We start from the raw sequence: 13647 nt of genomic DNA, 5'->3' as shown, positions 1-13647 counted from the left end.
ACGGTCAGATTACCGCTATTGACGCCTTGAAACGAACTTTAGTTGACAGAGAATGGATACATATATGTCATAAATGCCATACTTTGACTCGTTAAAAGTCATATTTGTTTTTGTTGGACGATTCTATGTCAACACGTAATTCACGCAATCACGTGCGCGGGAGCCTTGATGGTGACTGGTCGGACTGGTTCCATGTAAAACCATGTAATACCCAGTAATAGCAATCAGCTGCTTCGCTTAGGGTTATTATTATTTCAAATATGTTTAGTAAAAGCTGCATCTAAATTAACAAGATATTGGAATATATTATTTCTGATAAAAAAATAGTTTCAGGTACAATTTTTGCCGATCCTTGCATTAAAACCCTGTAAAGTTATATCATTGGGTGTGTCTTGACTGAATCACCGGTAAATTCCAAGAAAATGTGTGTACAGCTGATTGCTGCGTCCGGCTTAGTTTACGAGAAGATACACATGGTAATCTTAATCCCTGGATATAAAACAATGCCTAGCTAGCAGAACAAAAAATACAATTTAAACGGTAAATCAACATATCTGGTGATTTTTTCTCTCAAATCTCGAATTTGTACTGACCATGTTTCTCATCACCCGTTCGTTTGCCGGACTTCGCTAAAGGGGTAGATATATCTACGGTGTAATTTTTTTTCTGCGCTTGGAAGATCTATTCGAATTTTTTTCCCAAAAAAATTCTGAATCCGCTAGAGAGGGGTGCGCACTATACTTAAGAAAATACGGTATACATCATTTGCCGATTGACAACGATTTGTTGTTGTTTGGACTTGCGCAAATATGGAAAAATACTTCGTGTTTTTGAAAGGCGAAACGACCACCACAGCTGTCACCTGGGCGGATGTCGTACAGCGCATGCGTGGGTACTAAACTCTTAACACCGTTAGTGCATTACTTAATAACGGAAAGTGCTTCCTTCATTCCAGGTATGGAGCTTCATATCGAAAGCGAAAACAGTACACATGGCCTAGCAGGGATCTAGTCGATGTTATTATGTTCTGATATCGATTTTTTTTCACTGAAGTTACCGCACTTATATTAAAAACGATCTTTTTTAATATCTTATGACAAGAGATATTTAGTCGCCAAACTTAATTAAAGACAAGGAGCCAGTTGGCGACTGACATGAAAATACCAGTCGCAAAATACAAAACTAGATCGCCATGGCGACCAATTTAGTCGCAACTTTGTGGCCTGAGGGGTAGGACAAGATATGGATATATGAAGGGGTAGGAGACTGAGATGGAAAGGGTAGGAAATAGTAGGGGTAGGACAAGATATGGATATATGAGGGGGTAGGAGTCTGAGATGGAAGGGGTAGGACGGGGTAGGAGTCTGAGATGGAAGGGGTAGGACAAGATATGAATATATAAGGGGTAGGAGTCTGGGGTGGAAGGGGTAGGATGGGGTAGGACAAGATATGAATATATAAGGGGGTAGGAGTCTAGGGTGGAAGGGGTAGGAAGGGGTAGCACAAGATATGAATATATAAGGGGGTAGGAGTCTGGGTTGGAAGGGGTAGGAAGGGGTAGCACAAGATATGAATATATAAGGGGGTAGGAGTCTGGGGTGGAAGGGGTAGGATGGGGGGGGGGGGGGGTGGGGGTAGGACAAGATATGAATATATAAGGGGGTAGGAGTCTGGGGTGGAAGGGGTAGGATGGGGGGGGGGGGGGGGGGTAGGACAAGATATGAATATATGAGGGGGTAGGAGTCTGGGGTGGAAGGGGTAGGATGGGGTAGCACAAGATATGAATATATAAGGGGGTAGGAGTCTGGGGTGGAAGGGGTAGGATGGGGTAGCACAAGATATGAATATATAAGGGGGTAGGAGTCTAGGGTGGAAGGGGTAGGATGGGGTAGGACAAGATATGAATATATGAGGGGGTAGGAATCTGGGGTGGAAGGGGTAGGATGGGGTAGGACAAGATATGAATATATAAGGGGGTAGGAGTCTAGGGTGGAAGGGGTAGGAAGGGGTAGCACAAGATATGAATATATAAGGGGGTAGGAGTCTGGGTTGGAAGGGGTAGGAAGGGGTAGCACAAGATATGAATATATAAGGGGGTAGGAGTCTGGGTGGAAGGGGTAGGATGGGGTAGGACAAGATATGAATATATGAGGGGGTAGGAGTCTGGGGTGGAAGGGGTAGGATGGGGTAGCACAAGATATGAATATATAAGGGGGTAGGAGTCTGGGGTGGAATGGGTAGGATGGGGTAGCACAAGATATGAATATATAAGGGGGTAGGAGTCTGGGGTGGAAGGGGCAGGGGTAGGACGGGGTAGGCAGGGTAGGACAAGATATGGATATGTAAAGGTAGGAGTCAGATGGAAGGAGTAAGGGACGAGAAGAGACAATAGGCAGGTGAAGAGAAAGCATCAGGTGGAAGATGCTATCATCACTGCCAGGTCTTGGTCGGTCTCCTCTGAAAGGGCTTGATAATAGTGTGTTTGAACTGTGAAGAGAAAAAGAAAATATTTGCATTGGTTTATATCGATCATGTTCTTGGTCCATCTGCAGAAACATTTCTCTAAACAATACACCATTTATGTTGCATGACACTTCAGCCTTTGAATATGTAATGAAGCATGATGCACTTCAAAACATTATGAAGCATAATTCAATTCATTTACTTTATGAAGCATGATATGCTTTAATGCATTATGAGCGTGATATACTTCATTAATGATAATGAATCATAATTCAAGTAACTACACCTTATGCTTCACTGCCCCTCTGCAAAAGACATCTGATGGTGAAGTTGTTCATGTGGTTCATCGGTGTCTCATGACTGCTTTGATCCATGTTTTCAATGTGACATATTGATTAGGGCTGGGACGGGTAACTCGGGTCCTCGGGTCGAATGGGTCATGAGTAGGACCTGGGTACCCACAGGACTATCTGGACCCATGGTTAGTCAAGTGATGTATAGTTTAATGACAAAAGCTCACTATAGCTCAATGGTTACACTACAAGTCACAAGTTCGCATTTCTTTATGACTGTGAACCCATTCCTTCTGACTTATATATGTTTGAATAAAGATAAAACTTCAGGCAACTTCAGTGTATGCATGACCAGATCGTTTTATTGTTGTTTCTCAACAGTTTGCCAGGTGTACTGTCAAACTTTTCCCTATCGGACTGTTTGTGCCCATCTCATGAGACCTACAGTGGGTACTTGGGTAGGGTCAGGTAATAGTGGGGTGGGTACCCGGGTAGTAAATTTGGACTTGTCCCAGCCCTAATACCGTCCATCTCCAGTTATGATTGTCCCACAACAGAGCTCCAGATAACTTTTTTAGCAACTGAGTTTTTACTAGACGGTTTCTATTTTAATTGGGATATATAATTTTCATTGGATTACCAATTTTTTTTCACTCATCTATTCATCACTCTATTGTTTTTTTCCAAAAATGAGTAAACATTTTGAGATTTAAAAAAAATACGAAAAAATGTTTTAGATGTAATATAACGGTTCTCAATATAGGCTTGACTCGGAAAGTAAATAAGCTCGTAAATGTGTTGCAGATATTAGCACCGTTGTTCGCATGCTGAAAAAGCTTCATTGGGTATTTACGTATGCTGTTTTCAAACAAGTTTTCCATTTAATGCATGCGATTCCGTACGCAAGTTAATTGAAAGTAATTGGGTTTTGAATAATTTTTTTGGGTATTTTATGCAAATACGCAGCTTATCTGTAGCTCTGCCCACAAGTTATGATGTCAGAGATTTATGTGCAGCTAGTGAGTTGACCGATGCCCAGATTGCTCTTGAGTTACACATGGGAGGAATATTGGCAATATTACAGTAGAACACGGATATAGCGAACAAATGGATACAACAAACTGTTAAACAATCCCCGATTTATCTCCTATATAATATCATATAAAATGTATGTATATAACAAACTCTCTACAGCGAACTGTTATCTGATCACCGACAAGCCCATCTATCACTAATTAGTGACGAGTATAGCGAGCTAAGAAATCTCACTCAGTGTCAAGTGTCACTGACAATTGGCTGTACGCAATCAGCGGTGAATCAACACAATCGCGGCGAATCAACACAATCAGCGGTGACGGATCAACCTTGTTAAACTTAAATGAATGTTATGAAATGTTATCATTTGAATGCTATGAAGTGATCACTGCTAATACAAGTCAATGCTGCAATTACGTGTATTGGGTTTTGTTTTATCCAAGATGGCGGACGTTTCCGAGCGAAAACGCATATAAAGAACAACGGATATAACAAACTGATTTTTCTGGTCCCTTGTAGTTCGTTATATCCATGTCCTACTGTACATACAATTTCACGTTGTGTTGATGGTTATTGATGTTTGTGTAATGCATATTTTTATGGTCCTAATTACCTACCATTTGTGTTACAGTCTGGAGGGTTTCGAGGTCATCCACCAATTTCACAGCTACAGCGTGGCCAAACCTCTAGCAACAGTGTACGGCAGAGGGCCCAGTCAGCCAGACACTACCACTAGAGGGCGCCATTGCATGAACACGTAGCCGAGTAGTTCTTCAGATGAGACAAAAGGGGATATTATGATGAACGTTCCTATGGAACTCAGCTAGAGGCGGAACTTGCTGTGTTAATACACGACTGGTTTCTACTCACGGTCATGTGACTGTCATGTGACTGTCATGTGACCTGGTGTAATGTGTTGTACCTTGTTGTTTTCGACAGAACAAGGTGTGTAGACACAGCAGTAGGTCGTGGAATGACGAAGATGCTACACTATAGTGATTAGCTGGACTCTGCTGCTACTGTAAGCCCCGGCACGAGACTGGGAGACGTGTTCAAGACAGCTGATGTAACTGTGCTACATCAGGCAAAGATCTGTGATAATTTATTATTGTTGTAGTATAGCCATTTTACTAGTTACCAAATTAATGTATCAACGCTTCTGGCAAGTGAAGCACTGTTGGATTGAGCTGATTCAGACACTGGACGTCACTTGATGGTTCTGTGATGTCCCATGATGCAGTGCCATGCAGGACCGATCTAGGATGCCCTTGAATGACGGAACACATTTGTTGTCAGGGTAAAGCGCTCTCCTTTTAATTAATTCTTAATGTACAAAGCCTGTTTACAGAATCTAAAGCTTTATGCAGTATCAGCCTCCGATCATATGACCTTAGATTTACTCCGTCCATTGTTATTTTACACGTTGTTATGTTACAAAGTTTGTCCATGTTTATGTTGAGTGATTCTGTTTCTACGAATCAATGCTAGTTGTCTTATTGTAAGCCAGATTATCATTCCGTCCACTTTATTAGCAATCTCATTAAAATCAGACCTTAGTTCTCGCTACCGCTAAACAAAGATCTGAAGACATCCCATTAGGGGTCACGTCAGAACAACCTTTCATCCGACCAATGAGAGCGTTGCTTACCAGATCAGGAAAGTGACAGTCGGAATGTGATTTCTAATCACACAACCTCGAAAACTTCAACACGGGGTATTCCGAAAGATAGTTACAGGTTTAATGCCTGATTCCATACAATCTAGACCATCTTTAGCCATTCCAGAATGTTCTTTTGTTTAGGTTTCAAATTTGTAATCAAGAATTTGTCAAAATATGTTTCGAAGCGTAGTTGCCAATTTGAAATTAGTGCTGTAAAGCACGAGAAAGCTGCCTTCTGATTGGTCATTCTATTGGTCGGTCAAAGTTCGCGCAAGGTCGGTCTTACGTGACCCTTAATGGGATGTCCTCAGATCTTTGTTTAGCGGTAGCGAGAACTGAGGTCTGATTTTAATGAGATTGCTTTATTAGAGAAGTATTTATTTTGTTGCTGCAGTTTATGTAGAATGTATTTTATTGTTCCAACTTTATATTTTCTACAAGTTAGCTAGATACACCATATCCAGGACAGCCTTGAAAACATTTGTAACAGCTTCATGATATTTTCAATGTTACCTCAATTCTACAATTTGATTAAGTGCCTTGAAAGTGTTCTTAATGAATCTGTGTTGTTAATGATATCACAATTGATAGTAGTCTGTATTATTGATGTTAACCAGGATAGAAAAAACATTCCAGTATTGCAGTACATGTTTGTTGAAGATATTTCCAAATTGTCTTGTTCCCCTTTTTTTGTTGACACTTATTGAGACTGACAGAACTTGTAAATCATGTCTTTTCAAATTAGGTGCTTTCTAACATTCCTGAGAGCTGCAATAAACCGAGATTTTTGCTAACTTGTAGACTTGCTAGTTTTGGACAGGATAATGAGGGACAGGAGGGACAGGATAATGTGTCCCAGGAGGGACAGGATAATGTGTCCCAGGAGGGACAGGATAATGTGTCCCAGGAGGGACAGGATAATGTGTTCCAGGAGGGACAGGATAATGTGTCCCAGGAGGGACAGGATAATGTGTCCCAGGAGGGACAGGAGGGACAGGATAATGTGTCCCAGGAGGGACAGGATAATGTGTTCCAGGAGGGACAGGATAATGTGTTCCAGGAGGGACAGGATAATGTGTCCCAGGAGGGACAGGATAATGTGTCCCAGGAGGGACAGGATATGAAATCCTACACTCCCTGGCAATCAATACATATGATCATTCGAGATACAGATATGGTCACAGTGCTTGATTTAAGGAATTTAACTTGTACCAGGGGCATGTTTACATGAAAACCAAGTTGCACCAATCAAAACCAGGTTGCACCAATCAAAACCAAGTTGCACCCTGATCCCATAAATTTAGCAAAGATAGGCCTCTCAGCTGCCAATGTCACTTAAATTAATGACACATTTCTGTAAAACGTAATAGGAGCAAGTTTGTAGTTTAGCACCACACTCAGCAATATTCAAGCTACATGACTGCGAGTCTGACCACCTGATCCTGTTAGTCGCCTCTTACGACAATCATGGGTTGTTGAGTGAGTGAGTATGGTTTTATGCCGCTTTTAGCAATATTCCAGCAGTATCACAGCGGGGGACACCAGAAACGGGCTTCATACATTGTACCCATGTCGGGAATCGAACACGGGTCTTCGGCGTGACGGGAGAACGGTTTAACCACTATGCTACCCAACCGCCCCTCATGGGTTGTTGATGAAACTATTCTACCCTGATCTTAACGGGTCAATGGGAATATGTGCACATAATCTTCCAGTACCCACAGATTGATGTCAAGCCTTAGAAAGCATGACAAATTACATGTAACACAGGGATTAGTGATGTAGTATGGTAAATAAACTTTAGAGGTATTGAGTGTGTTCAAAGATCAATTTTGTGCGGACAAGTAAGGGCAAGTCACACAAATATGAATTTTATTTGACATGCACATATAAATATTAGGTTACATTTTCAATAATAGGTTGCACTTTTGCATGTTTTATTGAGCACTGTGATCAGTTATACAAAAAACAAAAACACGGAATTTGTTTTCATGTTTACTTTACAAATACATGGTATAACAAAATAAATATATATCTAATTATAGTACACAATATATATTGGTAATATACAGGTGTATACATACTGACTTCTAGTACACCCGCGTTTGGCTGATCAGGATCAACTGCCTGACAGTGGTTAAGACTGGTCAAGACGTGTCATTATTGAATATGAACGTTGGACTGGTAGATTACAAATTGTACAATCTGCCGCCAGCTTCTGACATGCACCCCTCGGTGTGTGTGTCCAGCCACTGAGAGACCTGTTGTCATATAATTCCATGTCATGGGGATCATGCAATCTCATTAAAATCAGATCTTAGTTCTCGCTACCGCTAAACAAAGATCTGAGGACATCCCAATACGGATCACGTCAGCACGACCTTTCATCCAACCAATCAGAGCGTATAAGTCATTCCAGACTGTTGTTTTGGTCAGTTTTAATTTTTTTTAATCGAGAATATGTCAAAATATGTTTCAAAGCGTAGTCGCCAGTTTGAAACTAGTGCCGTAAAGATTGAGAGAGAGCTGCCTTCTGATTGGCAAATGTCGATTTCTTGTCAGTCATTTCATTGGTCAGTCAATGTTTGCGAAAGGTCGTGCCGACATGACCCATAATGGGATGTCCTCAGATATTTGGTTAGCGGTAGCAAAAACTATGATCTGATTTTAATGAGATTGGGGGATCATGTACACTGGCTTGTTTCAAGAACTTACATGCTACATGAGTGAGTGAGTGCCGCTTTTAGTAATATTCCAGCAATATCACGGCAGGGGCCCCAGAGAAATTGGCTTCACACATTTTACCCATGTGGGGAATCCAGGTCTTCAGCGTGACTTGTGACAGATTAACCACTCGCCTACCCCACCATCCCTACATACCACATGTAATAGCTACAATTCTTGACTATAGTGTAAAACACCTTTCACCAGTTCACTCACTACATCACTTTTCTGACTGAATCATAACTGTTGACATCTAACACTGGTCTGATGCAAGCAGTGTGTTAATTTGACTCCCTAATAGCAGTGAGTGAGTGAGTATGGTTTTATGCCGCTTTTAGCAATATTCCAGCAATATCACGACGGGGGACACCAGAAACGGGCTTCACACATTGTACCCATGTCGGAAATTGAACCCGGGTCTTCGGCGTGACGAGCCAACGCTTTAACCACTAGGCTACCCGACCGCCCCACCTAATAGCAACTGCAGCCCTTTGAGAGTCAGATTTCATTGAGGTGATGACAGTGAGAGTTAGGATTATCTCATGCATGGTACTGCCCTGGCTGTGTGCCATGGCTCCCTGAGAGCACATACAACACCTGCTGAACAGGTTATCACAGTTTAAAGTTTGATATTCCTCAAAACATCTTGTCATGAGACCCTGAGCTAATGTCACGACATGTTTCTGGATGTCATGAGTGAATGGAGCTGACCGGTAACATGACACCTTGTTTCTGGAGGAGGCGCAGAACGTCCAGGATGGAGTCCAGCTCTGCCCGAAACTTCTCGATCTCTTTGTTCTTCACTTCGACAATCTTCCTCCATTTCTCTCCTTCCTGGTCGAGCTCAAGGGAAGCAACTCTCTGAGTGTTGGCTATGATCTGCTTCAGTTCAGATTCCCGCTGCTCGTGGCGGTTCTCCATCTGAATAATCTTCTCCTGCAGGGTCTCGAAGTGACGCATTTCCTGTAATAGATAAAACGTTAGATCTCAGGTGTTGCCCATCCAAGAAACTTCAACAGTGAGAGTCAAACTGATCAAAATGAGATCACAGTAAAGTGAGTAGGTTTGGATACGATTGCTTTGAACACAAAGTGTCAGCTTGATGAGGGAAGACAGCCCTGATCACAGTCAGCCAACAACCAGCAGGACGTGTCATCCCTGATCTGCCACACTGAAGCCCATGTGTACAGTGAGAAGGCTAAAACTTACAGGAGAGTGACTCTTCTTGGCCTCTTGCAGCAGGTCCTGGAGCTTCTCAATCTGATTCTGCTTGGCAGCTTCCCGTATCTTGAGGATGGATATCTGCTCTGCATCAACCTCCGACTTGGCCAGCTGCTGCTGTAGGTGCTGGATCATCACCTGGAACAGAAGAGAGATTGAGGTGGTGTACTGGGAGAGATCAGTCGGTTGGTGAGGGATTGAGGTGGTGTTCTGGGAGAGATCAGTCAATTGGTGAGGTGAGGTGGTGTCCTGGGATAGATCAGTCAGTTGGTGAGGTGAGGTGAGGTGGTGTTCTGGGAGAGATCAGTCAACTGGTGAGGTGAGGTGGTGTTCTGGGATAGATCAGTCAGTTGATGAGGTGAGGTGGTGTTAAGGGAGAGATAAGTCAGTTGGTTAGGTGAGGTGGTGTTCTGGGAGAGATCAGTCAGTTGGTGAGGTGAGGTGGTGTTCTGGGAGAGATCAGTCAGTTGGTGAGGTGAGGTGGTGTTAAGGGAGAGATCAGTAAGTTGGTGAGGTGAGGTGGTGTTCGGGGAGAGATCAGTCAGTTGGTGAGGTGAGGTGGTGTTAAGGGAGAGATCAGTAAGTTGGTGAGGTGAGGTGGTGTTCTGGGAGAGATCAGTCAGTTGGTGAGGTGAGGTGGTGTTAAGGGAGAGATCAGTAAGTTGGTGAGGGATTGAGGTGGTGTTCTGGGAGAGATCAGATAGTCGGTGAGGGAATGAGGTGGTGTTCTGGGAGAGATCAGTCAGTTGGTGAGGTGAGGTGGTGTTCTGGGAGAGATCAGTCAGTTGGTGAGGTGAGGTGGTGTTAAGGGAGAGATCAGTCAACTGGTGAGGTGAGGTGGTGTTCTTGGAAAGATCAGTCAGTTGGTGAGGTGAGGTGGTGTTCTGGGAGAGATCAGTCAACTGGTGAGGTGAGGTGGTGTTAAGGGAGAGATCAGTCAGTTGGTGAGGTGAGGTGGTGTTCTGGGAGAGATCAGTCAACTGGTGAGGTGAGGTGGTGTTAAGGGAGAGATCAGTCAGTTGGTGAGGTGAGGTGGTGTTCTGGGAGAGATCAGTCAACTGGTGAGGGATGGAGGTGGTGTTCTGGGAGAGATCAGTCAACTGATGAGGGATTGAGGCGGTGTTCTGGGAGAGATCAGTCAACTGGTTAGGGATGGAGGTGATGTTCTGGGAGAGATCAGTCAACTGATGAGGGTTGGAGGTGGTGTTCTGGGAGAGATCAGTCAACTGGTGAGGGATTGAGGTGGTGTTCTGGGAGAGATCAGTCAACTGGTGAGGGACTGAGGTGGTGTTCTGGGAGAGATCAGTCAACTGGTGAGGGATGGAGGTGTGTTCTGGGAGAGATCAGTCAACTGGTGAGGGATTGAGGTGGTGTTCTGGGAGAGATCAGTCAGTTGGTGAGGGATTGAGGTGGTGTTCCGGGAGAGATCAGTCAGTTGGTGAGGGATTGAGGTGGTGTTCCGGGAGAGATCAGTCAGTTGGTGAGGGATTGAGGTGGTGTTCTGGGAGAGATCAGTCAACTGGTGAGGAATTGAGGTGTTCTAGGAGAGATCAGTCAATTGGTGAGGTGGTGTTCTGGGAGAGATCAGTCAGTTGGTGAGGGATTGAGGTGGTGTTCTGGGAGAGATCAGTCAGTCGGTGAGGGATTGAGGTGGTGTTCTGGGAGAGATCAGTCAACTGGTGTGGGATTGAGTTGGTGTTCTGGGAGAGATCAGTCAACTGGTGAGGGATTGAGGTGGTGTTCTTGGCAAGATCAGTCAACTGGTGTGGGATTGAGGTGGTGTTCTGGGAGAGATCAGTCAGTCTGTGAGGGATTGAGGTGGTGTTCTGGGAGAGATCAGTCAACTTGTGTGGGATTGAGGTGGTGTTCTGGGAGAGATCAGTCAACTGGTGAGGGATTGAGGTGGTGTTCTGGGAGAGATCAGTCAGTCGGTGAGGGATTGAGGTGGTGTTCTGGGAGAGATCAGTCAACTGGTGAGGGATTGAGGTGGTGTTCTGGGAGAGATCAGTCAACTGGTGTGGGATTGAGGTGGTGTTCTGGGAGAGATCAGTCAGTTGGTGAGGGATTGAGGTGGTGTTCTGGGAGAGATCAGTCAGTTGTTGAGGGATGGAGGTGGTGTTCTGGGAGAGATCAGTCAACTGGGGAGGGATTGAGGTGGTGTTCTGGGAGAGATCAGTCAACTGGTGAGGGATTGAGGTGGTGTTCTGGGAGAGATCAGTCAACTGGTGTGGGATTGAGTTTGTGTTCTGGGAGGGATCAGTCAACTGGTGAGGAATTGAGGTGGTGTTCTGGGAGAGATCAGTCAATTGGTGAGGAATTGAGGTGGTGTTCTGGGAGAGATCAGTCAGTTGGTGAGGGATTGAGGTGGTGTTCTGGGAGAGATCAGTCAACTGGTGAGAGATTGAGGTGGTGTTCTGGGAGAGATCAGTCAATTGGTGAGGGATTGAGGTGGTGTTCTGGGAGAGATCAGTCAACTGGTGAGGAATTGAGGTGGTGTTCTGGGAGAGATCAGTCAATTGGTGAGGGATTGATGTGGTGTTCTGGGAAAGATCAGTCAGTTGGTGATGGATTGAGGTGGTGTTCTGGGAGAGATCAGTCAATTGGTGAGGTGGTGTTCTGGGAGAGATCAGTCAGTTGGTGAGGGATTGAGGTGGTGTTCTGGGAGAGATCAGTCAGTCGGTGAGAGATTGAGGTGGTGTTATGGGAGAGTTCAGTCAATTGGTGAGGGATTGAGGTGGTGTTCTGGGAGAGATCAGTCAATTGGTGAGGGATTGAGGTGGTGTTCTGGGAGAGATCAGTCAACTGGTGGGGGACTGAGGTGGTGTTCTGGTAGAGATCAGTCAATGGTTGAGGGATTGAGGTGGTGTTCTGGTAGAAATGAGTCCATAGGTAACAGATGTGCTGTGTTTTTGGAGAGATCTGTCAATATGTAACAGTTTTGACTGTTCTGGGAGAGCTCAAATCAGAGAGCAGACAGGAACACCAAGCCCTGGGAGATGTTGCCCAAGAGATGTGAGGTTTCCAGCAGTGGGATTTAAGACATTTTTGTTCAGTCATATCACTCAAATCAGTACATTTCAGTTTGAGTTTGACGGATGGTTTGGTTTAGCAGGCTTGTATTCAGACAGAGTATTAGTTGGCATGGTGGTGCTGAGTGGGCTGCGTGAGGCTGGGGAGGGATTAGGGTACTAGTTTACGGAGGTGGATTGGATGTGTGATGTATGGAAGAAAGCAAGGCCTACCTCCTGACTGTCACACTTGCTGTGTAGCTGAGCCAGTTTGGAGGAGTAGTGTTGGAAGGCCTGGTCACTGAGGACTCTCTGCAGCTCTTGCTGGTGGGACAGTCGCAGGCTGTCAATCTGAAACAGGGGAAACAACTCTTCGTTGATTACATCCCACAAACTTTGGCTCAAAGTCAATTTCATTAAAATCAGATCTTAGTTCTCGCTATCGTTAAACAAAGATCTGAGGACATCCCATTAAGGGTCACATCAGAGCGATCTTTCATCCAACCAATCAGAGCTGCGCTTACCAGATCATGAAAGTGACTGTCGGAATGTGTTTTCTAATCATGCAACCACGAAATATTTAACACAGGGTATTCCGAACGACATTTACGGGTTTTATGATTATATCCATACAATCTAGGCCATATATAAGCCATTCCAGAATGTTCTTCTTATCAGTTTAAATTTTTTTAATGGAGAATACGTCAAAATGTTTCGAAGCGTAGTCGCCAGTTTAAAACTAGTGTCGTAAAGCTCGAGAAAGCTGCCTTCTGATTGGCTAATGTCGATTTCTTGTCAGTCATTTCATTGGTCGGTCAAAATTTGCAAATGATTGTCTGACGTGACCCGTACTAGGACGTCCTCAGATCTTTGTAGCGAAAACTCAGATCTGATTTTAATGAGATTGCTGGCCCAAGTTAAGCCTTCAACTTACTACAACATCTAACAAACGTACCATTGGTAATATCAGACCTTATAAGAAAAGATCTTTAACAATTTATATAAAATGTCAACACCTGAGAATAATCAGTCTTGATTATCTGTCAAAATATTCCATTCAGCGTAAAAGGCAAAATAGAGACGACAATTATATGAATGGATCACTGAAAAGAAGTGATGACACCAGGTGTTCTCAAAAAAGGTAATAATGTCCTCTGCATGTGGCATCCTGAATGTCATCCTACTGCTGAGAGTGAGTGAGTGAGTATGGTTTTACGCCGCTTTTAGCAATATTCCAGCAATA

The 13647-nt window shown here is 44.0% G+C and overlaps 2 protein-coding genes across 4 annotated transcripts in view; one reads left to right on the top strand and one right to left on the bottom strand.

Moving 5' to 3' along the window:
• The window catches only part of LOC124115684, a 38042-nt gene extending 32598 nt beyond the window's left edge, over positions 1–5444 (top strand). For both annotated transcript variants that reach the window (XM_046476762.2, XM_046476763.2), the window contains one exon: positions 4423–5444. In XM_046476762.2, the coding sequence (XP_046332718.2) occupies positions 4423–4527 (105 nt within the window). In that variant the 3' untranslated portion in view covers positions 4528–5444. The remainder of the gene's footprint in view (positions 1–4422) is intronic.
• Positions 5445–7374: 1930 nt separating this feature from the next.
• LOC124115683 (centrosomal protein of 162 kDa-like) overlaps positions 7375–13647 on the bottom strand; it is a 50200-nt gene continuing 43927 nt past the window's right edge. For both annotated transcript variants that reach the window (XM_048383497.1, XM_048383498.1), the window contains 3 exons: positions 12639–12755; positions 9385–9534; positions 7375–9138 (listed from right to left, as the gene is read on the bottom strand). In XM_048383497.1, the coding sequence (XP_048239454.1) occupies positions 8866–9138; positions 9385–9534; positions 12639–12755 (540 nt within the window). In that variant the 3' untranslated portion in view covers positions 7375–8865. The remainder of the gene's footprint in view (positions 9139–9384; positions 9535–12638; positions 12756–13647) is intronic.

Source organism: Haliotis rufescens, unplaced genomic scaffold (genome assembly GCF_023055435.1).
Source record: "Haliotis rufescens isolate VD_foot unplaced genomic scaffold, xgHalRufe1.0.p SCAF_49, whole genome shotgun sequence".
Classification (NCBI taxonomy): Eukaryota; Metazoa; Mollusca; class Gastropoda; order Lepetellida; family Haliotidae; genus Haliotis; species Haliotis rufescens.
Note: the sequence above shows the minus strand (reverse complement) of the source record. Positions and strands in the feature narration are given on the sequence as shown.